This window comes from Jaculus jaculus, chromosome 22 (genome assembly GCF_020740685.1).
Source record: "Jaculus jaculus isolate mJacJac1 chromosome 22, mJacJac1.mat.Y.cur, whole genome shotgun sequence".
In the NCBI taxonomy this organism is placed as follows: Eukaryota; Metazoa; Chordata; class Mammalia; order Rodentia; family Dipodidae; genus Jaculus; species Jaculus jaculus.
In genome coordinates this window covers 7,513,356-7,536,063 of record NC_059123.1, presented here as the reverse complement: position 1 = coordinate 7,536,063, position 22,708 = coordinate 7,513,356, and the positions used below count along the sequence as shown (strand labels likewise).

The 22,708-nt window shown below is 46.0% G+C and overlaps 2 protein-coding genes across 3 annotated transcripts in view; one reads left to right on the top strand and one right to left on the bottom strand.

Annotated features, from left to right (window-relative positions):
• Dnai7 (dynein axonemal intermediate chain 7) overlaps positions 1 to 16,573 on the top strand; it is a 31,386-nt gene extending 14,813 nt beyond the window's left edge. For both annotated transcript variants that reach the window (XM_045139544.1, XM_045139543.1), the window contains 8 exons: positions 4,536 to 4,622; positions 4,696 to 4,771; positions 7,591 to 7,751; positions 9,049 to 9,205; positions 11,397 to 11,611; positions 12,459 to 12,626; positions 14,766 to 14,879; positions 15,977 to 16,573. In XM_045139544.1, coding sequence (XP_044995479.1) covers positions 4,536 to 4,622; positions 4,696 to 4,771; positions 7,591 to 7,751; positions 9,049 to 9,205; positions 11,397 to 11,611; positions 12,459 to 12,626; positions 14,766 to 14,879; positions 15,977 to 16,249 — 1,251 coding nt within the window. In that variant the 3' untranslated portion in view covers positions 16,250 to 16,573. The remainder of the gene's footprint in view (positions 1 to 4,535; positions 4,623 to 4,695; positions 4,772 to 7,590; positions 7,752 to 9,048; positions 9,206 to 11,396; positions 11,612 to 12,458; positions 12,627 to 14,765; positions 14,880 to 15,976) is intronic.
• Irag2 (inositol 1,4,5-triphosphate receptor associated 2) overlaps positions 16,420 to 22,708 on the bottom strand; it is a 36,205-nt gene continuing 29,916 nt past the window's right edge. Inside the window, exons 11-16 of the mRNA XM_045139602.1 lie at positions 20,868 to 20,911; positions 19,582 to 19,644; positions 19,419 to 19,468; positions 19,029 to 19,130; positions 17,297 to 17,404; positions 16,420 to 16,738 (exon numbers count right to left, since the gene is read on the bottom strand). Of these exons, the coding sequence (XP_044995537.1) occupies positions 16,519 to 16,738; positions 17,297 to 17,404; positions 19,029 to 19,130; positions 19,419 to 19,468; positions 19,582 to 19,644; positions 20,868 to 20,911 (587 nt within the window). The 3' untranslated portion in view covers positions 16,420 to 16,518. The remainder of the gene's footprint in view (positions 16,739 to 17,296; positions 17,405 to 19,028; positions 19,131 to 19,418; positions 19,469 to 19,581; positions 19,645 to 20,867; positions 20,912 to 22,708) is intronic.

Genomic DNA, 22,708 nt, shown 5'->3' with positions numbered 1-22,708 from the left:
CCTTAGAGGTTCTGGGCCAGGGAGAAGACAGAGACAGGGGGACCCCCCCCCCTTATAGGTCCTGGGCCAGCGGGAAGACAGAGACAGATAGGGGGACCCCAACGTTAGAGGTCCTGGGCCAGCGGCAAGACAGACACAGGGGACCCCCCCGTTAGAGGTCCTGGGTAGCAGCAAGACAGAGGCCCAGAGGCAGACAGGGGAACCCCCCTCCTCTGAGGTCCTGGGCCAGCTGGAAGACAGACACACACACGGGGACCCCCCCTTAGGGGTACTCCCCCATTAGAGGTGCTGGGCCAGCGGGAAGACAGAGCAAGACAGGGGAACCCCCCCTTAGGAAAGCCCCCTTCTTAGAGGTCCTGGGCCAGTGGGAAGACAGAGACAGGGCCCCCTCATAGGACACCCCCCTTAGAGGTCCTGGACCAGTGGGAAGACAGAGACAGACAAGGGGACCCCTTCCCTTAGAGCTCCTGGTCCAGTGGAAAGACAGACACAGACAGGTGGACCCCCCGCTTAGAGGTCCTGGGCCAGCTGCAAGACAGAGGCACAGAGGCAGACAGGGGAACCCACCACCCTTAGAGGTCCTGGGCCAGTGGCAAAACAGAGACAGACAGGGGGACCCCCCCTTAGTGGTCCTGGGCCAGCGGCAAGACAGAGACACACAGGGGGACCCCCCCCCCCTTAGAGGTGCTGGGCCAGTGGGAAGACAGAGACAGATAAGGGGTCACCCCCCCCTTAGAGTTCCTGGGCCAGCGGGAAGACAGTGAGCTTCAGATTCAGTGAGGGAACCTGTCTCCCGTGTAAGCAGGAGAGCAATTGAGGAAGACGCCTGTGTGGACCTCTGGCCTCACACACATGTGCACACAACCACATAGAGCACGTATGCACCGTGCACATACATACACACAAAGTTCCGAGACCTCCCACCAACCTTGTTAGGGTTCAGTGCTGACATTTTACATGTGTGCAGTACATATTAATCATCGGTAATTTCAACAATCACCTCTCTAGAACTTGTGTAGGGGGCGTGCGTGTGTGTTTGAGACAAGGTCTCACTCAGTAGCCCAAATTGCCTTGAACTTGTGATGACTATTACCTCCTGCCTCGGCCTCCCCAGTGCTGGGTTCACAGACATGGGCTGCCATGTTCAGCTTTAGAACTTTTTTTCAAGACAGGAAGGGCGAATCTGAACTTGTTTCATTACAAATCTTAGCCAGCTGTCTCAAGACATTTTACCATGTAAACCTCCCACTGGCCTGAAATGCCATCTGGGGAATTCTCATGGAGATTCTGGAATTTACTTTTGGGATCTCTATTTGATTTTCACTAGGTCACCTAGTCATAGTGCAGTCTAAGTTTTTATACCCAATCCACATCGCACACATACAAAGAGAGTTTCCATGACGCAATGCCGGCATGTTCAGCAGCTGTCGGTGAAAAATGCTTAGCTAGCGCTGCGTAAAGCTCATAGTATATACCAGTTCTTGTGTGATTTAGCCCAAGTGTCGCAGCCAAGTATTATTGAAGTCACCCCGCTCTGCTTCACACTGTGTTCATCTCTCTGAGCAAAACAAATTAAAATAAACATCCCACTCAGTAATTTTTGAGACCCGCAGAAACACTCTTAATGTTTATCTGGAAGGGGGAAAAAATGGAAAATAGCTGATTTTGTGGAAGGGTTATGATGAGACTTCCATTACTAGAGATAAGACGTGAATAAAGTATTTTCCTGTTCCGTTGCCAGCAAACAGAGCGCTTCATCGTGTATGACGATGAGAAGGCGCATGCCGTTCACGAGTGGGCTCGAGGCAGCCCCCACGCCCCGCTGAAGGCTCAATAACTTAGTCTGCCGAAATAATCTGGTTCCTGACTGCAGGAGAAAAAGTACACAAAAATGTATGGCATAAGCAGTTTGTGATCTTTGTTTTCAGTAACTGTTAAATCCTGATTTAAACCTTGCCAGGAAACAGAAACTTAGGTCTGCTGGTGACTCTGAAGCCTGTCATGGCGTCACTCTGGTTCCTGAGTCCTTCATTAACGTGCATAGGAACCAGACAAAACCTGAATTTCCAGGAAAGGCCATGGTCGGGTCGGGTCGGTTAGGTGATATTGTTGTGACTAAATACCTGACAGGAAGCACCTTAAGGGAGGAAGGCTGCTCCTGGCTCTGGCTCCTGGTCCCACCATCGTGACGGCAGGAGGCTGCTTGCTCCTGTCTTGGCAGTGCAGCAAGTGGAGAAACAGGAATATGGCTGTTATAAAGTGTTTTTCTCCTTTTATTCAGTCTAGGACCCCAGCCCTAGGGATGACTCTGCCCACATGATGTCCCAGTGTCCTCTGCGGCACAGACATACCCGAAGGTGCGCCCCACTCATGTCTAACGTGCCCCTTAACTCAGTCTTGTTGACAGGGAGGTTTAAGTATGACGAGCCAGAAGTCTGGGGCTGACTTAAGTTCCTGCCTCGCAGGGAGATAGAGGGGCACGGTGCCAGTGACAAGGGCCGATGGTAAACGGTCTCCCGGGAGCTGCAGGAGGCCAAGAGGGCAGGCAGTGACCTACGGCAGAGTTCTCTGGGCTCCGGGTATGGGAAGGAGGGATTTTTTTTTTAAATATATTTTATTCATTTATTTGAGAGCGAGAGAGAGAGAGACAGGGAGAGACAGGGCATGCCAGGGCCTCCAGCCACTGCAAATGAACTCCAGAAGCGTGCGCCCCCTTGTGCATCTGGCTAACATGGGTCCTGGGGAATCAAGCCTTGAACCGGGGTCCTTAGGCTTCACAGGCAACTGCTTAACCGCTAAGCCAGCTCTCCAGCCCCAGAAGGAAGGATTTTTAACCTTTCCCTCTGTGCTGTGACTTGATTATTCCTTGTTTATGGAGTCTCAGTGAGACACTGACATTGACAATGTTCCTTTATTAATTTTTTTGTTTATTTTTATTTATTTGAGAGTGACAGAGAGAGAAAGAGGCAGGTAGAGAGAGGGAGAATGGGCGCACCAGGGCTTCCAGCCACTGCAGATGAACTCCGCATGCATGTGTCCCCTTGTGTACCTGGCTAACGTGGGTCCTGGGGATTCGAGCCTCGAACTGGGGTCCTCAGGCTTCACAGACAAGTGCTTAACCACTGAGCCATCTCTCCAGCCCAACAATGTTCCTTTTGCATTGATAAAAGGATGCTTTAGAGAAAGTCCCTTCCTAACCCTGAGGACAGGGGACAAGGGAAGGTGAGGAGGAATTTGGTTCTAGAGCAATTTGTTTGGACTTTCAATTTCCAATTTCCTTTTTTCTTTTTTGGGTTTTTCAAAGTAGTGTCTCATTCTAGCTCATGCTGACCTGGAATTCACTCTGTAGTTCCAAGGTGGCCATGAACTCATGGCAATCCTCCTACTTCTGCCTCTCAATTTCCTTTAATTCCAAGTGTTTTCTTTTTTTAATTTTTTTTTTTTTTTTTGCTTATTTTTATTTATTTGAGAGCAACCAACAGAGAGAGAATGGGTGCCCCAGGGCCTCCAGCCAGTGCAAACAAACTCCAGATGCATGCGCCCCCTTGTGCATCTGGCTAATATGAGTCCTGGGGAATCGAGCTTCGAACCGGCTTCCTTGGGCTTCACACAGGCAAGCGTTTAACCGCTAAGCCATCTGTCTAGCCTGGAGTATTATTTCTTAATGCCTATGCTTTTCAGTTTTCTGTCACTTAAAAAAAAAAACAGGGACTTGAGATGATTAACTTATAAAAAGAAAAGGTTTATTTGGTTTCATGGTGGGGAGGATGCAAACTCTGACCAGGCAGACTTACTGCTTTTGGGTCTCTCGTAGTGTGGTGTGTGTGTGTGGGGGGGGGGGTCACTGGATCATTCTTATTGCTTTTAAAAATACTGTAGTGCCTGCTTGTAACCCCACTCGTGCTTGAGAGGCCGAGGAGAGAGAATCTCTGCGAGTCATGGACTACAGAGTGAAACCTTGTCTCAAAACAAAGAAAAACAACAACAACCCCCCCCCAATACAAAAGAAAAACCACTGTTAATGTCCCACATGCCAAAACATATATCAGTTTGGAGCCTTAGAGGTAAGTAGCTGAAATGGGGTGGGGGCAGAGGGACCCTGTGCCACAGCAAGTCCTTACCCGGGGTGCGGCAAAGAATTTCTGTCCTTGGACCGTGAGACCGTGACAAGGTCAGCGAAAGGAATGAATGCAACAGGCTTTGTTGTACAGGAATCGGAGTTTCAGCAAAGACAGAAGCGGCAGCCGTATCTACAAGCAAGGAACTTGACTGAGGGCTGAATTCGAGGGGTCTCAGTATGTCCTCCTGTAACGGGGTGTCACAGGCGGCTTGATGATCGAATCGAAAGTTTCTTCGCCATGACGCCAAAGTCTCTTGAATCAGGGAAGAACAGGGCGAGCTGCCAGATCAACTCTTGAAGCTAAGCAGTCCTTCATAAGTGAATGGCCTCGTTTGCCTTGGCCACGGTTTTTCTGGCTGACGTCCCAGAGCCTCAGCCATTCCCCAGTCAACCGTGCACTTTCTTTCTTTCTCAGGTAGTTCCCAGGGGATGTCGCCCTCAGAATCTCGCACCTGATGTGGGCACAGGAATGGAACCCGGAGGAGGATTCTGGGCCAAGGTGGTCAGTGACAGTCACACCTGTCTGTCCTTTTCATTGTTGTTTTTTAAATTATATTTATTTTTTTTTTTTTTAGATTTCTACTGATGAAGAGCCTGAAGCAATACAAGGTGAACTGGAGATAAAATTATTAAGTGAAGCAGTTTCAACAGGTACTATGAATTATTTTCAGAATTTTACTGAGGTTTGTTTTGTACAAAAAGTCATCATGAGAATAACATTTCAGATATTACAGAAATATATTTAAAGTGAAAACATTTTATAGTCCTTTCCCTGAGATAACCAGTGTTAACAGATTTATTTGCTGTCACTCACTCTACATCTTTTTTGTTGTTGTTGTTTGTTTTGTTTTTTGAAGTAGGGTCTCACTCTAGTCCAGGCTGACCTGAAATTCACTCTGTAGTCTCAGGGTGGCCTCAAACTCATGGCAATCCTCCTACCTCTGCCTCCCAAGTGGTGGGATTAAAACATCTCTAATTTTCAATCACACCAGGAAGTTATCACACACACTTTTTAAACATTTTATTGACAATTCCCATAAATATAAGCAATCCACTGAATCCTTTATTTCTTTCCCATGAGTCTTCTATTTTGATATCATCATTTTTTTTCCCCTCCTACTATGCAGGCCTTGTGTAGGTAGCTTCAGCCACTGTGAGGTCATGAGCACTGTGGCCCCTCCTCCACTTCCTTTGGCTCTTAGATTCTCTCCACCAACTCTTCTGCAATGGTCCATGAACCTTGGAGGTTGTGATAGAGATGTCTTACTTAGTTCGGAACACTCCACTGTCACTTCCCCGTACCTTGAGGAGTTTGAGTCATCCCAGTGATCATTGCCATCTGAAAAGAGAAGGTTCTCTAACCATCAGTGAGAGTAGCATTACTATATGGACGTAAACACAGTATTTAGAGGGCAGTTTGGTGGGCACCATTGAACCAGACAACAGTAATAGCTTCTTCCCTAGGGCTTATTATGTCCCCCGCCATGGTTTTTTTTTTTTTTTTTTTTTTTTTTTAATTAGGTTTTCAGTACCAGGCATGAAATCCCTCTCATGGAGTGGGCCTCAAGTCCTATCAGAGAGCAGTTGTTTTCCCCAGAACTTAAACTCTGAAACTGCTAGAGGAAAAAGTAGAGGGGCAATCATCAACATATAGGCATAAGTAAGGATTTTCTGAATGGAACTTCAGTTTCTCAGGGAGTAAGTGGGACCTCACACAAATACTTTTGTTAAAAATAACTTTCCAGGGGCTGGAGAGATGGCTTAGCGGTTAAGCGCTTGCCTGTGAAGCCTAAGGACCCTGGTTCGAGGCTCGGTTCCCCAGGTCCCACGTTAGCCAGATGCACAAGGGGGCGCACGCGTCTGGAGTTTGCTTGCAGAGGCTGGAAGCCCTGGCACGCCCATTCTCTCTTCTCTCTCCCTCTGTCTTTCTCTCTGTGTCTGTCGCCCTCAAATAAATAAATAAAAATTAAAAATATATATAACTTTCCAGCCGGGCGCGGTGATGCACGCCTTTAATCCCAGCACTCAGGAGGCAGAGGTAGGAGGATTGCAGTGAGTTCAAGGCCACCCTGAGACTCCTTAGTGAATTCCAGGTCCGCCTGGGCTAGAGTGAGACCCTACCTCAAAAAACCAAAAGAAAAAAAAATCTTTCCCACTCAAGATTGTTATGTACATAAAATATATTCAAAATAAATGAATAGGGCTGGAGAGATGGCTTAGTGGTTAAGACACTTGCCTGTGAAGCCTAAGGACCCAGGTTTAATTCTCCAGAACCCGCGTAAACCAGATGCATATGGTGGCACATGTGTCTGGAAACTCTAAAGAGTGGCCAGGCGCAGTGGCACAGGCCTTTAATCCCAGCACTCGGGAGGCAGAGGTAGGAGAATCGCCGTGAGTTCAAGGCCACCCTGAAACTACATAGTGAATTCCAGGTTAGCCTGGGCTACAGCAAGATCCTACCTGGAAGAATTTAAAAAAAAAAAAAAGAGTGAAACTTACCAAACATGTACAAGGGAAAAGGGGCAGTTGCTTAGATTGACTTTTCTTTGGTTGTTTCTAGTAACTTCCAGTGCCTGGACTCCAGGGCTTAACTGCAGAGCTGCCTGTAGAGAGGACGTATATAATAGTGCATAAATCTAAGAAGCCTGCATCTTTACTTTGTCCTACGCTAGCTCTCTGAACATACCCTCTCCCACTTGCAAGCTCTCAGACAGACATGACTACTACGTGGGTTTCACGGTTGAAGGAATTCTGTCTAGAGATTAGAGAGGCTAGCTCTGCCTTGCATCCCCCGAGGAGGGTCACGTGGCTGACAGGGGTGACGTTGCGAAGTCTTCTGACTTTCCCTTCGTCACAGTACCTCTGAAGGATGGGGGTGGAGGGCGAGCTTGGTCTTTGAAACGACGCAACCGCAGACCTCCTTTCCGACTGCACTGAGATGACCGAGGCTCAGTTCCCCAGCAGTCTGACTGGCAGAGGCTATCCAGTCTTGCTTCTTCCCTGTAAAGCTTCTAATCCCTATTTTGTCAGAATTATCATCTCCAATTTTATATATTGCCCACATACTTTTTAATCATCATTTACTTACCCCCCCCCTTTTGGACTTGTAGTCTCATGATGTCCAGTCTTAAAGAATCAGTTTAGTAATTATCAAATTTTGGGTCAAAGAAAGTTTACTTTGTATAGGATATAGTTTTAATTTTACTTCAGTAATTAGACATGTTCCTAAGATGCTAGTGTGTAAAATAGTGCACCCCACTGTTACACACACACACACACACACACACACACACACACCTCCTCCCACTCGTTTGGCTCTGCCAACAGTTTGAAAAACAATTTGAAAAGTTTAGTAACTAAAGAAACACTCCTTTTTACCAGAATTAGAATTCCTTACCTCTCATTTTATTTAAAAAACAAAAAAAAGTCACGATCTGCTTAGAAACACTGTGAACTGTGGATCTCCCTAGCACATCTATTCCACTTAAAGAACGCCGTGGAGAAGCCGGACGTCACCGAGGAGAGCGAGGTGGACTTGTGCCAATACGCGATGCTGGGCGGGGTGTACCACCTGGACATCTTGGAGCTCCCCCCGCAGTGTAAAGCTGTGAAGGGCTGGATCATTGTGGAAGTAAGCCAAGTTCCCATTATAAACCCATGACGAAAATAGGTCCTCCGGTCTCTGGCTCATTTCAGATGACCTTGGCATCTAATGCCCTCTGACCCTATCAAGCAGGCACAAAAAAATTAATTTTAAACTATCTTGAATTTATAGGCATTAGCATTCTGAATCAGACACTGAGAGCATCTAAAATCTGAATGTGTGACCAATTCATGTATGTTAACTATAAACCTTTCTTTAACAGTAATGTTGAAAGTGGAGCTTAGTAATGACAGTTCCTGAAAATTGGCAGATTTTTTTTTTTTTTTTTTTTTGCTTGTTTGTTTTGAGGTAGGGTCTCACTCTAGCCCATGCTGACCTGGAATTCATTATGTAGTGTGAGTGGCCTTGAACTCAGAGATCCTCCTACGTCTGCCTCCCGAGTGCTGGCATTAAAGACGTGAACCACCACGCCTGGCCAGGTATTTCTTTTTTTCTATAAAATGGCTAGTTGGTAAATATTTTCAGGAAGTTCACAGACTCTTCCTGCACATCTGTTTGTTTCTCCCGAAGCAAAGACCCCATCCTTATTTATTTACAAGGCTTTAAAAAAATTTTTTTTTACTTATTTTGAGAGAGAAAGAGCAGCAGATAGAGAGATCGGGTGCACCATGGCCTCCAGCCACTGCAGATGGACTCCAGACACATGCACCGCTTTGTGCCTGTGGCTTACGTGGGTGCTGGGAAATTGAACCTGGGTCCTTGGGCTTTGCCTGCAAGTACATTAATTGCTAAGCCATCTTTCCAGCCCCCAGGGCTTTTCTATTTATAACTTCCTCCTCCTGTACAGTTTTGCCCCACACCCATGCACCGTTGAGTCTTCCTCGATTCCTGAGCTCTCGCTGCGGCGCTCAGATGGCAGATGGAGGTCCGTTTTGCTCTCTCTGCCCACCAAATTAGATCGCAAGGTCTTCACTGACGACTTGGAGGTTCCAGAGAGCTGCTTTTCAGCTCTGCCGCCTCCCTTGGCTAATTCCACGACTTCCCTAAGCCTCGGACGCTTGCTCTGTTGAGTAGCAGCTGTGTTGGAAATCTCAGAGCAATAAAGCGCCTGGAGAATCCTGGCTCAGAACCTGGCCCCTAGAAAGTTGTGGTTACGTGAATATTGACCCTTCAATTTTGGTCTTATATCTTCTAGTCACTTTAGATGTGTAGGACCAAAGTACAGCGCTTACTAAAAGTAACTCCCATTTATTTAGTAACGTCTGTATCTAGAGCCGTCACCCATAGCCTTCTAACTTGGCGTCGTTTTGGTCACTTTTCAAAGATACGCAAAGAAGGATTGCAGAAATTTAAATATCCTCCAGATGCCACTGAAGAACCAGACTCTGAAAATACTTTCCCACCCATAGAGGTCACGCTGGAGGTCCGTGAGAATGTACTGTTTTTTGAGGACCCTATGATCATAAGGTGGGATGATAAAGGTATGTAAGGCCACATCTTAACTGGCTTGATAACCACGTAACAAAGACCAATACAGAGATCGTGGGACAGAAGCTGTAGTGATTGTCATTTTGTTTTTGCTTTTCAAGGCAGGGTCCTACTCTGGCCCAGGCTGACCTGGAATTCACTATGTAGTCTCAGGGTGGCCTTGAACTCACTGTAATCCACCTACCTCTGCCTCGCAGGTGCTGGGATTCAAGGCGTGCGCCACCACGCCCAGCATGGCTGGCCATCCTTTAACCAGCTTTGCAGTCATGTGTATGACACAATAATACAAGTGGTAGGAATAACTTCACTAACACAGGCCTGGTCCAGTTTGGGAACCTTGTTTCACCCACTCTTGAAAGCTGTGAATGGAAATTGGAATTTTCAAGCTTTTTTAGTTTTGGTATTGTTAATTAGTCTATAAAGTGATCATTTTTGCTCTTGTCTGTAAGTTCTTTAAGGCAAAATTAGCAAGTAAAAAAAAAAAAAACCAGTGGAAAAGGCTCTCATCAAAGTTTCATAAATTAATCCCTATCCCATAAATAACCACAAAATTTGTGTTAGGGCCATTAGTATTTTGTTTTATTGTTGCTCACTTATATATTGCAAACAGCCATTGGGGATGGGGAACATAGAAACGGAAGGCCAGGGAGAGATTCACCACTGTGTTATAACTTTTATTATTTTTGAATCTTGAGCCATGGGAAATAGTTGCTTACTCAGACCATTAAATACGTCTTGAAATCAGGTATACCAATAGAGACATGAGCTAATGGTTTCATGTTTGACGATCATAACTGGCTGAGTTTTGAAGGGCTTTGGTCTTGTGAATTAATGTCTACAGGTTTGGGGGAATTTCTGTTGTTGAGAGACAGGGCATTCTTGTGTAGCAGAGGGCAGCCCGGGACGAGCAGTCTTTTTGCCTCAGCTTCTGCAGTGCTGGGGTTACAGGCACGTGCCACCTTTCCCAGCGCTAGCGTACGGGGTATCGAGGACCCTAGATGAAATCCATGTCGCTTTGTTTCCAAGGCATCCAGTGTGAAGATACTGTGATTTACATGCTTGGTGATAGGCTGGAAACATCCTGCTTTTTTATTTTACATTTTATGCTACAAAAGCAGAAAATTTAAGAATTTCTACCAAAAGGATGAGGCTTTTTATCCGTATTTTTTATTGTTATTTATTTGCAAGCAGAGACAGAAAATGGGTGCACCAGGGCCTCTAGCTGTTGCAGACAAATTCTAGAGGCATGCACCACTTTGTGGATCTGGCTTTACATGGGTCACTGTCCTTTTAAATTTCTATTTCCCTAGTGACTAATATTGAACATCTTTTTTATGTGATTAGCCTTTAATGTCCTCTTTGTGAAATGTTTGAAGTCATTTCCCCATATTCCTTTTCTTTTTGAGACAGGATCCCAATATATAGCCCCAGCAGACTTCAAACTCAGGATTCTCCCACATCTGCCTCCCAAATACTGGAATGACAGGTGTGTGTGTGTTTCCCATCTAGGCTTTGGATTTCAAGAGAAAAAAAAAAGTACCTATTGCTTGGGTGCGTGTGTGAGATATGTATGTATGTATGTATGGTGTATATTGAGACCTACAAAAAAAAACCGGAAAATCCTTATAGACAGGAAAGATATAAATGATAGGATAGAGTGAGACATGGAGATCCAGTGTGGTCCATAAAGGGATCTTCCTGTGGGGAAATGGCCCATACCTAGTTAGTAATGTTGTTGCTTGTGCAGCTGTGAGAATGTGCTAAGGCTCTATGTAATTGCATGCTTACAAATAGTAGATTCTAAAGTTGTTTGAAAACAATGATGTACAGTTTTGCATAAGTTGAGGGAAGTGTCTGCCAGGCAGGTAGAACTGTGTGAGCCCAGGCAGCAGGTGGAGAAGGAATGAAGGGGGTCTGAGCCGAACATGGTGGCGCACACCTTTAATCCCAGCACTCGGGAGGCAGAGGCAGGAGGATCGCCGTGAGTTCCAGGCCACCCTGAGACTCCATAGTGAATTCCAGGTCAGCCTGGGCTAGAGTGAGACCCTATCTCGAAACAACCCCCCCTCAAAAAAAAAGATCAATTTAGACACATCGTGATTACTCGCATGCTTTCAGGCATCCTATTTTTTTTTTTTTTTATGAAAAGGGTCACTAATGTCACTTTCTTCATGTGCTATGAAGGTAAACACTGGAAAAAAGATGGCATCAGCGATGTCCTTTACAATCGAGAAAAAAGACTCATAACATTCAGCCTGGAGACACTTGGCCCCGTGACCTTGATTCAAGATGCTCATATTAACATGCCGTACCAGTCATGGGAACTAAGACCCCTTGACATGAATAAAGTGCTTTTGACTGTGACCACAGTATTTACGGATATTCAAATACATATTAAGGTGAGTTACTGTCACATCAAGCTGGGAATCTATATCACGTGTCTAAAAATCACTGATTTTAAAAGCTGGGCGTGGTGGCACACACCTTTAATCCCAGCACTCAGGGAGGCAGAGGTTGGAGGTTTACCACAAGTTCAAGGCCACCCTGAGATACATAGTGAATTCCAGGTCAGCCTGGGCTAGAGTGAGACCGTACTTTGAAAAGCCAAAAAAATACCAATAAAATAAAAATCACTGACTTACATAGAAAAATATAAGGCGTCTGAGATGACATGTAAAATGTCCCTTCAGCTACAGTTTCTAAATGATGTTAACTAAATATATAAAAAACACCAGGTGTTGTAGTGAGGTTCAGGCTTTCTCCTTCATTGTTAGTGATGGACCATTGAGTGGACCAACCAGTGTGCTTTTTGGGGGGGAGGCTTGCAGTGTCTGAGCCCTGAGGAGGCTCTCTGATCTCTGCTGTCCCTGTAGAGCCTCTAAGGCTGGACACTGTCTGGGCAAGACCATTGTTCCTTAGGCAAAAGTGACACAGTGTTGGAATTTAAAGACACATAAGTAGATTGGCAGCTAGAAATGAAGGTGGAGATGATGAACTGCAAATGGGCCCACAGGGCTTTTCTGGGCAAGGTAGAAATGTTTTAAACAATGGTTGTAGTCATACCAAAGTTCCTAAAAATCACTTGAGTCATACATCTGAAATTGGTGAATTTTATATGCAGAATGCATCCCAACATTTTTTTTCAAATATAGAGTGATAGATGATCTTAAAACAATAAAGTACATGAAGACTAGACTCTTGATGTAGTAACTCTGGCTAAAGGTTTGTTTCCACATTTAAACTTAGGAAAATGTCTGCATGTTGGCTTCCATCAAGCTGAAAAAACGAGAGCGTCTGTCTAATTTGGAGGGAAAATGGATGGCTCCTGTTCCTTTCATCATGGCTTTGAAAAACGCTGGGCTGAACATCTTCCCTACTGAATACTCTCATTTTTATGCCATTGCAAACAACAAGGTAAGAACGAATCCAACTGAATGATGTGGACACCTGGAATGCTGGTGAGAATTGAAGTTCATGTGTGTAAGGTTCATCCTGAGTTTTAGATGTTCACTCATGTAGCATTACTTAGGAAGGAAAGACTGTTGTTCCCACAATGCATAACCCACACCCCATGGGAATACCTGCAACCCCACTGAGGAGGGCCACCCTGTAAAGTGAGGGCAGGGACAAGGGGAAAGATGGCACCCACACATAATGTATCCATACACAGTATGTTCTTTTTAAAAAATTTTTTCTTTTTTATTTGAGAGTGACAGAGAATGGGTGTGCCAGGGCCTCTAGCCACTGCAAACAAACTCCAGATGCGTGCACCCCTTGTTCATGTGGCTAATGTGGGTCCTGGGGAAATCAAGCCTCGAACTGAGGTCCTTAGCCTTCACAGGCAAGCACTTAACTGCTAAGCCATCTCTCCAGCCCCAAAGCATGTTCTTAAGAAAAAAAAATTATTTTTTTGGTTTTTGGATGTAGGGTCTCATTCTAGCCCAGAATAACCTGGAATCACTACATAGTCTCAGGTTGGCCTCAAACTAACAGCCATCCTCCTACCTCTGCCTCGTGAGTGCTGAAATTAAAGGCATGCACCACCACACATGGCAGAAAAAAAAAAGTAATTTTTAACAAAAAAGTGAGTAAAGCAGAAATATAGGATTTCAAGTTTAACACTCCAAGAATGAGGTCTGCACTGTGGGCACATTCGCTGATGGCGGTTTAAGTAGCCCGGGCCACTTCTCATTCTGCGTATTTTCTTAATGATTCCATGACTGGGTGTACGTACGGTTAACTGTGTTTTCTTAGGCATGCTTCCACGTGACAACCCCCTACATACAAAAACACCAACTCCTTTTCTTTGGTAGCAGAGCGCCCACATCTGCATGACGTTCCAGCCTCCACACCGTCCCTTAGTTCAATGAGGTCCTTCTGTATGAAGCCAGGAACTAGTGAGGACAGATCTGCACTGAACTCGGTTTCTTTTGCAAGCACATTCCAGAAACAGAGAAAAGGAGGCTTGTTGGGCTGGAGAGATGGCTTAGCAGTTAAATGCTTGCCTATGAAGCCTAAGGACCCCAGTTCGAGGCTTGATTCCCCAGGACCCACATTAGCCAGATGCACAAGGGGCGCACGCATCTGGAGTTCGCTTGCCGTGGCTGGAAGCCCTGGCATGCCCATTTTCTTCCCCCCCCCCCCCCCGTTCTCTCTCAAATAAACAAAAAAAAAATTTTTTTTTAAATGAGGCTTGCAGAGAAGCCCGAGTCAGGAATGTGTGTGAGTGCCGCAAAGTGCCAAAATGGCAGGCCTTCCCAGGGCGGTTGGCCATAATCCTTAGCTAAGGATGTGTGCATACATGACTAGGTGAAAAATGGCTTGGTTATAGTAGCTCAAATTAGAGAGGATGGGTGCCCCAGGGCCTCCTGCCACTGTGAATGAACTCTAGGTGCATGTGCCATGTTGTGCATCTGGCTTTGTGTGCATACTAGGGAACTGAACCTGGGCCAGCAGGCTTTGCAAGCAAGCACCTGTAACTGCAGAGCCACCTCCTCAGGTTACACGTAGTAACTCCAGTGTCCGTGTGCCATAGCTAAGCACAGTTGTGGACGGTCACCATGCAGTGTGCCCTGGTGGCACTTAAGCTTCGGCACAGAAGCAAGAGTAACCGAAACATTAAAAAGGTGGACAGTGCTATATAAAAAATGTGGGGGATGCAGTGTAAAGTACTGAGTCATGAGAAGACCGTATGACGGGGTGGTTGGCAAAGCTGCCCAGGAGGAACTGACCCCTGGTGTGTGTCAGGAAGCTGGAGCAGGGCCTGGTGTGGGCCCAGTGAGAAGACAGGAGGCCAGGGAGCCTGGGACTGGGAGAGGAGACGATGCGACCAGAGATATAGGATAGGGCCCATCGGTTTGTGGTCAGATTATGGAGGGAATGACATCATTTACACTAACTTCTACTCAGAAAGAAAGGCCGCTGCCCAGTTTTGACAGGAGTCGCCAAAATCCAGCTTAAATTATTGAGCGAATCCTTCAGGGCAGAGGATAAAGACAGCCAGGAGACTGCGGGAAGAGTCTCAGAGCTGTCCTGCTGGTCTCCCATCAACAGGTTCCCGTGGTAGAGATGAGGGCGTATCGCCAGATGGCCCTGCTCAGTTCCGCCTTTGCGTTTGGCTGGAGCAAGTGGAATTTGATGTGCAACTCTACAAAGGTTATTTTCAAGGTATAGTACGCAAAACCCATCAACCGGCCTTACCTTCCGAAAGAGGTAAGTGAGTGTCAGCTACTTCGTTTCCAATTAAAGAAATAAAATTCAGGTTCAAAATTCTGTAAAATTTCAGAAATATTTTTAGTTTGCCAAACTATGAAAAAATGATGCCTTTGGGCTGGACAGATGGCTCAGTGGTTAAGAACCCAGGTTCAGTTCCCCAAGACCTCTGTAAGCTAGATGCACAAGGTGGCACATGCATCTGGAGTTCATTTGCAGTTGGCCAAAAGGCCCTGGCACATCCATTCTCTCCCTCTCTCAAAAAACTGTTGCTTTCATTGTCCATTTTGGTATTACATGCTCAGAACTACAGGCCAGAGCTTATTTATCTCTTGACATCAACTCAGGAACAAATGGAATATGTGTGTGTGTATATGTATATATATGTATATGTATTCGTGTGTGTATGCATGCATGTATATGTATGCATGTATATATGTATATATATGTAAATATGTATGTGTATATGTATATATGCATATATATGTATATATGTATGTATGTGTATATATGTGTATATGTATGTGTACATATATATGTATGTATATATATGATGTGAATGTTTATTATATACATGTGTGTGTATACACACACATAAAATTTTCAGACTCTCCCTTTGAGAAAATTAGGCCTTTGAATTTGAACTTCCTACAACATTTACATTTTAAAGGTTAATTTTTTCTTCATTGAGTATTGAACTCAAGTGCTCTGCCACTGAGCTACAACCCCCACCCCTCAGCTGGGAATATTTGATTGTAAACTAACCACCACATTGATTGATTCCTGTTTCCCCTATTTGAGTGTGAACTCCTTATTTGCAGTTACCACATTTGGGTGGGTTGTACCCTGTGTTCCTGGTTATATCCCTAGCATGTGAGAGAGACCCAGGAACTATCTGCTGCCTGAACTGATAATGAATGTGGATGTCAACAGCTGTGTGGTATTAACCAAGGCCAGAGTGGGACCTTAGACTCAGAAACCTGGACGGGCTGCGTTGGCTCCTCCTGCATCATTCACCTTGGCAGTTGAAAGATGTGCTTTCTTCTCTGCAGGTAAAAGAACACCCCACTGCAGAGAGCACCCCGGCTCCCTGGGCCCTCCTCATGTTCAGCGGGGACAGAGCTCAAGCCCTCAAGATGAGCGAGGACAGCGAGGTGTATTCGGAGGCCCTCAAGGAGGGGACCGAGTTCCACTCCACGCTCTTCCACATGGCGCAGGACTTTGCCTCCGGGGAAGCCATGCAGCGAGTCAGGGACTCCAGCTGCCTGTTCATTGACTCCGTGTGTCACATGCTGCTGTCCATCCGCGTCCTCAGCTACTCGTGAGTGGGGAGGATGCTGCCGGTCCCTGCAGCTGGGGTTCAACCTGGAAGCAAAGCTGGTTCTCTGGTTTGGATATTTGGCTGCTTGAGAATTTGAAACTTCCCTGCATGATTTGAAAGTTTCTTTATTTAGATAAATTTTAGGACAGCTTAGGGAAAACAATCAGAGGCGGGCCAGGGGTGGGGGTTCTCTGAAAAGCCTGGCTCCACTTGCCACTCCAGAAAGGTTTAAAAACTCACGAGCCGTAAGTGTGTTGGTGCAGCCACACGCAGTCACACCGGCGGGGGCCCATTGTGCTGGAGCCCGGCAACAGGCCACAGGATGTGCGCCAGCGCCGCCCGGGAGTCGCCGTCCTGCGTGGGGGCGGCCTCGGCGGCCTCGTGGAAGAAGCTGCCCGCGAGCAGACTCAGCAGGCCGGCGAGGAGCACGCTGCCAACCGCCCAGAGCCAGGCCGCCTTGTGCCGCGCCACCCCGGCCGCCAGCGCGCCGGCCCTGCAGGGAGAGCGGTGAGCAGAAGCGCGTCCCCAGCAGCCCGCCCTGGCCTCCTGGGGTGATGGCTCCCAGTCTGCCCCCCACCACTCATTACTATCAGGCTAGCACGTGGGCACCAGTTCCCAGCAATCACACCCAGCACTCTAGGGTAGGCACACCACGATGACAGAACAGGACATAGCATGTGTTCTCACTCCCCTTGTGCCAAACGTTAACTACTGCTTTTGGCAAAGCCCACAAGAAACCAAAACGTGGCCTCACTGAACTCTGCGCTAGGCAGGGCGCAGTAGCGTATGGTGGCTGTCCATCGAGCTACGACACTGTGACCTAAGTGCTGCGAACGTGTCTGGGCCACACAGCAAGTTACTCGCAGAGTTGGTTCCCCACCCTGGCTCACGTGAAACAGGGCTGGGGGTGACCACCGCAGTGGACCCATACAACGTGGGTTGTTCATCTTCCGCTTAACAATTGGGCCTGTCTTTTTGACAAGTAATGCTGACCCTGCCCTGCCCGGGCCCATCCCCCTGAAATTGTGTCACGAGAGAGCCGGCAACTTACACAGCAAAGGCATCCCACCTCGAGTCGTCATGGCTCTTCTCAGAAAGGCTGGGCTTTCTCGTCCTTTCCACCACTTCCTCTCCCAGGAGTTCCGAGTTGTCTTTAGCTCTGCAAAGGTATTGTAACTAAGCATTTGAAATTGACAATATGCTATAAACCATTAAGCTGTCCTGTGTAGCGCAAAGGGCTCATGAAGGTTTGTTTCGCGCCACAGAGGTTGCACAGATATCTTAATCCTAAAAGCTTTCTTGCCCAGCTTTTATGGATTTAACTTAAAAATAACGCCGGGCATGGTCGTGCACACCTTTAACCCCAGCACTCAGAAGTAGGATCGCCGGGAGTTCGAGGCCACCCTGAGACTACATAGTGAATTTCAGGTCAGCCTGGGCCAGAGTGAGACCCTACCTCAAAACAAAACTCCTATGTAGAAAATTTTAAAAAGGAAACCTACAATGAACCTACAAGTCAGTCTCAGTTCATTAATTGACACTTCAATTTCTCTTCATACACATAAATGTATACGTATCATATTCACACCTGTTTAACCATACTTTGAAAAAGTGGATACCATTTTTCTTCAAATTATAATAAAATTTTTCTCGTTACCAAATATTGTTTTGAAAACTATTTTATCTAGTTGCAAGTACAGACAGATACATTTTTTAAACATCCTGTCTAGATTTTTTCCCTGTGGAATTTTTGTCTGTTTTTGAGAAAGGGTCTCACTGTGTACCCCTGGCCAGCCTGAAATTCAATATATGTGGCCTTAAACATGTAGCAGTCCTCCTGCCTCTGTCTGTTCTGAATGCTTGATCCTTAGCTGATGGCAGTTTGGGAACTGGAACCTTGTTGGAGGTGTGTTTTTGGGAACAGGCTTGTGGGTATACAGCCAGCTTCCCTTGCCAGTGGTTGGCACACAGTCCTGCTGCTTTTGCCACATTTTCCCCTGACATCATGGAGCTTCCCCCTTAGAGACTGTAAGCCAAAATAAATAGCTTTCCTCCCGCAACCTGAAGCTAACTCTAACAAGGGATTAGAGATGTGCACCACCCCTTCTGGCTTCCCGGTACAACTTTTGATCAATGCTAACTTGGAATATAACCAAAATCTTATGAAAATACTCTAAATGTTAAGATAGTTAAAAAAATAGTGCAGGGGTTGGAGGGATGGCTTAGCGGTCAAAGCGTTTTCCTGCAAAACCAAAGGGCCCAGGTTCGATTCCTCAGGATCCATGTTAGCCAGATGCACACAGGGGCACTAGCTGGAGGCCCTGACATGCCCATTCTGTCTCTCTCCCTCTTTCTCTGCCAAATAAATTAAAAAAAATTTTTTTTAAATAGTACAGTGGTACAGGTCTGTCTAAAAGGCTATCAACATGTGATTGATTCCTTTTCTTGTTGTATTATTAAAGTTTCAGTGCTAGAGACTTAACCTTAAAAAAAAAATAGTGCAGCAGGAAGTCACTGATTTGAGTCTACTGTAAATCAAACCATTATTTAAAGAGACATTCCTCCAGAGCTGGAGGTGGCTCAGTGGTTAAGGTAAGCGCTTGTCTGCAAAGCCTAATGACATGGGTATGATTTTCTAGTATCCACATAAAGCCAGACACACAAAGTGGTGCGTGCAGGCCCTGGAGTCCCCCCCACCCCCGTTCTGTCTATGTCCGGGACGACGCAGCTTTGACCCCACCACTGCCACCTCGTGCTGGACACGAGGGCCAAGCTTTACCTACTTTTGGTCACACTTCTCATTTTCAGCATCTGCCCACGAGTAGGTGCTGATGAATCGATGTAACGATGGACGGTGCTCACTCTGCTTTGTCCCCAGAATTCGCCTGTGCAAAGAAAATCACCGTGTGTCAAAGCGAGCATGCCAGGGCGGGCCACTGGTTATCTTCTGTGGCTTAAATCACTAAAGAATTTTATTGTCTGATTTCTCCTTAGCACACTCACCTAATGCTTCTTCTAATAGAAATGTTATCAGTATATTTGGATTTTTTTTTTTTTGTCTTTTTGGGGCTTACTTACACTGTGAATGTGTCCAAAGTTACCGTAGTTACTTGAGCCCAGCTGTAAGTCTATATCAGAAGGTTTCCAAAGTACAGCCACAGAATTACACTTACCAGCTGCTCGATCTCCTCCCGAACCTGTCATTATCCTCCATCCCAGACGCCTTCAGCAGTTCACATGCGAAAGAAATGATAGGTATTTAGTGAAGAAAGTTTGTAATTTTGCCACATGAGGACAAGTCCACTTTTGATTACCACTAGTTGGGAATTTTCTTACCATTCCCACATTTCCAAGATTTCTGGGTAAAGAAGCAATGGTCACTCTTCGCAGCGAAGATGGCTACTCAGAGAGAGAGAGAGAACAGGACATTTAGAAAATTCTGTGCTTCATCCTTACATGCAACCGGTAATGACTCTCACCATGCATGCCCGTGCACCCAATCACAGTGTGCTTAGGCGTGGTTTTTAAAGGATGTTGTATTTCAATGAATGGATGTGTTTATATTACCCTTGACATTTGTTATGTAGTATTGTATTCGGTGGTGTCAGTAAGTACCACTTCAGGATATAAAATATTTTAAATGAATTAAATAAAGGAATTGTGATGGTTAATTTCGAATGACAAGTTGATTGCATTAAGGAACACTTAGGAAGCTGGAAAAATGGCTTAGAGGTTAAGGTAGTTTCCAAGACTCGTGTTTGATTCCCTAGTACCCACGTAAAGCCAGATGCACAAGGTGACACGTGTGTCTGATGTCCATTGGCGGTGGCTGGAAGCCCTAGCACACTCATGGTCTCTCTTTCTATCTGCCTCGTTCTGTTTCACTCTTCCTCAGACAAATAGAGAAAGAAATTTTTAAAAAGGAAACACTTAGGGCATTAGTGAGGGACACCTGTGGGTATGTCTGTTAGAGTATTTCCAAAGATATTTAACTGGGGGTGGGGGGGTAAGACCTGCCCTGAACGTGGCTAACACCATCCCCTGGGCTGGGGTGAACAGCATTTAAAGAGGAAGGCGGGCAGTTTGACACCTGCATTCAGCAGCTCCTTGCTCCTAACCACCACGCCCCGGAACCATGACCCATAGACAACAAATCATGCCCTTGTCTTTACAGGGACTGGGCACACTTGTCTATTTTTTTTTTTTTTCTTGCTTTGTGACTTAAGTGGCTTATGCTAATGACTTGCTGCTGGGACCTGAAGTCTTCGTCTTTGACCCCAAGAGGGACTGAGGACCATGGGGCAGTGAGGCAGGCGGGAGGGATTAGTGTGTGAAGACTTGAGAACTTCCCTTGCCTGTTTCCAACTTTGGTTTAGAGGAGGGATAGAAAACCCTGACTGTTCTCTGGGCCAACCTGGTTGAGATACAAATACAGTGGGAAGCAGGAAAGTATACTTAATAAACTATACAAATGCACACATATACCCATACACATGAATTAAGTGAAATAAGTTTCATGACTTACATTTAAAGGCATATGGCTTCAAATAGTATCTTGGAACTGTCTTAGGAACATTTCACAGACATTCATTGGTTGCACTATGAAGTAAATTAGGAATTACCTTGGAGTTTAGAGAAGACGAACGTTTTTTAATTTGGCAGTCATCTGAAAGGAAAAATAGCAGTTTTAGAAATCATGATATGTGCTGTGGCTGAGGTGATGTGCAGTGGTTAAGGGAGCTTGCTTGCAAAGCCTGGGTCCAATTCTCCAGCCACCCATGGAAAACCAGATGGGTATTTATTTGCAAGAGACCCTGGTGCACCCATATGCCTACATATTTTTTCTCTCTCTCTCAAATAGAAATAAAAAGAAATTGTATATACAATTGATGTAAAGTAAGTAGTCAGAAAATTTATTCTACGCACTTCAGGAGGCTGAAACAGGAGGATTGCTGTGAGTTTGAAAGCTGGCTAGCCTGGGCTATAATGAGAGCCGATCTTAAAAAATCTCAAAACAAAAATGAAATTACTGAACAACATGCGTGCCTGTTAACTTTGTCATGAACCCAGGGCCCTTCACTTGCCAGGCAAGTGCTCTGCCACCGAACTACATACACCTCCAGCTACACCCCTGAACTTGAGTCCTACAGATATCTGCAGTGATCGCCAGCACGCGACAGTCACCGGACGGCTGCTGAGTAAAGGGAGTCCCAGAGAGCCACTCAAGAAGAGCATCTTGGGCTGGAGAGATGGCTTAGCGGTTAAGCGCTTGCCCGTGAAACCTAAGGACCCCGGTTCGAGGCTCGGTTCCCCAGGACCCACGTTAGCCAGATGCACAAGGGGGCGCACGCGTCTGGAGTTCGTTTGCAGAGGCTGGAAGCCCTGGCACGCCCATTCTCTCTCTCTCTCTCTGCCTGTCACTCTCAAATAAATAAATAAGAATGAACAAAAAAAATTTAAAGAAGAGCATCTTGTGTGGTATTTTTTTAGAAGAGGGATCAACATTAAGAGTTCTGCTTGGGGGCCGGAGGGATGGCTTAGCAGTTAAGGCGTTTGCCTGCAAAGCCAAAGGACCCAGGTTCTATTCCTCAGGACCCACGTTAGCCAGATGTATAAAGGGGCACATGCATGTGGAGCTTGTTTGCAGTGACTGGAGGCCCAGGCAAGCCCATTCCCTCTATCTCCCTCTCTCCCTCTTTCTCTGTCAAATAAATAAATAATTTTTTTTTTTTTTTGAGGTAGGGTCTCACTCTGGTCCAGGCTGACCTGGAATTAACTGTGTACTCTCAGGGTGGCCTCGAACTCATGGCAATCCTCCTACCTCTGCCTCCCAAGTGCTGGGATTAAAGGCATGTGCCACCACAGCCAGCAAAATTAAAACAAAAAAAATCTGCTTGGGAAGGTTTCATATTGTTTATTTAAAGCTATTGTAAGGTTTGTAGAAACAATATTTTTATAGTCCCATGGCCTCATCTGTCTCCTTTAACCCTTGAGCCATAACCCTAGCCCCTCTTTTTATTTTCCAACCCTTCAGACAACTTACAATGCCAGGGCCATTGCCTCCTTCAGGAAGCCAGAGGCACTGCTGGCAACAGTGACTTACTGAAGGCCCTGCACAGCACCTCGTGTGTGGAGATCCAGAGCTCTCACGTCCTCAGAGCCAGCACTGGAGTCTATGAGGTAGACTCCATATTTTTGGTGTTATTACCAAAGAATCTTTTGTGTCTTTCTAGACACTTCCGCCCCCTTCCCCTCTCCCGCCCCCCCTCCGTAGGGTCTTGCTCTAGCCCAGGCTGACCTGGAATTCACTATGTACTCTCAGGGTGGCCTCGAATTCATGGCGATCCTCCTACCTGTGCCTCCTGAGTGCAAGGATTAAAGACGTGTGCCCGGCTCAGACACTTTTATCACCCTGACATTTTCCGTAAAAACCAGAACAAGCTTAGGCGTGGTGGTGCACACC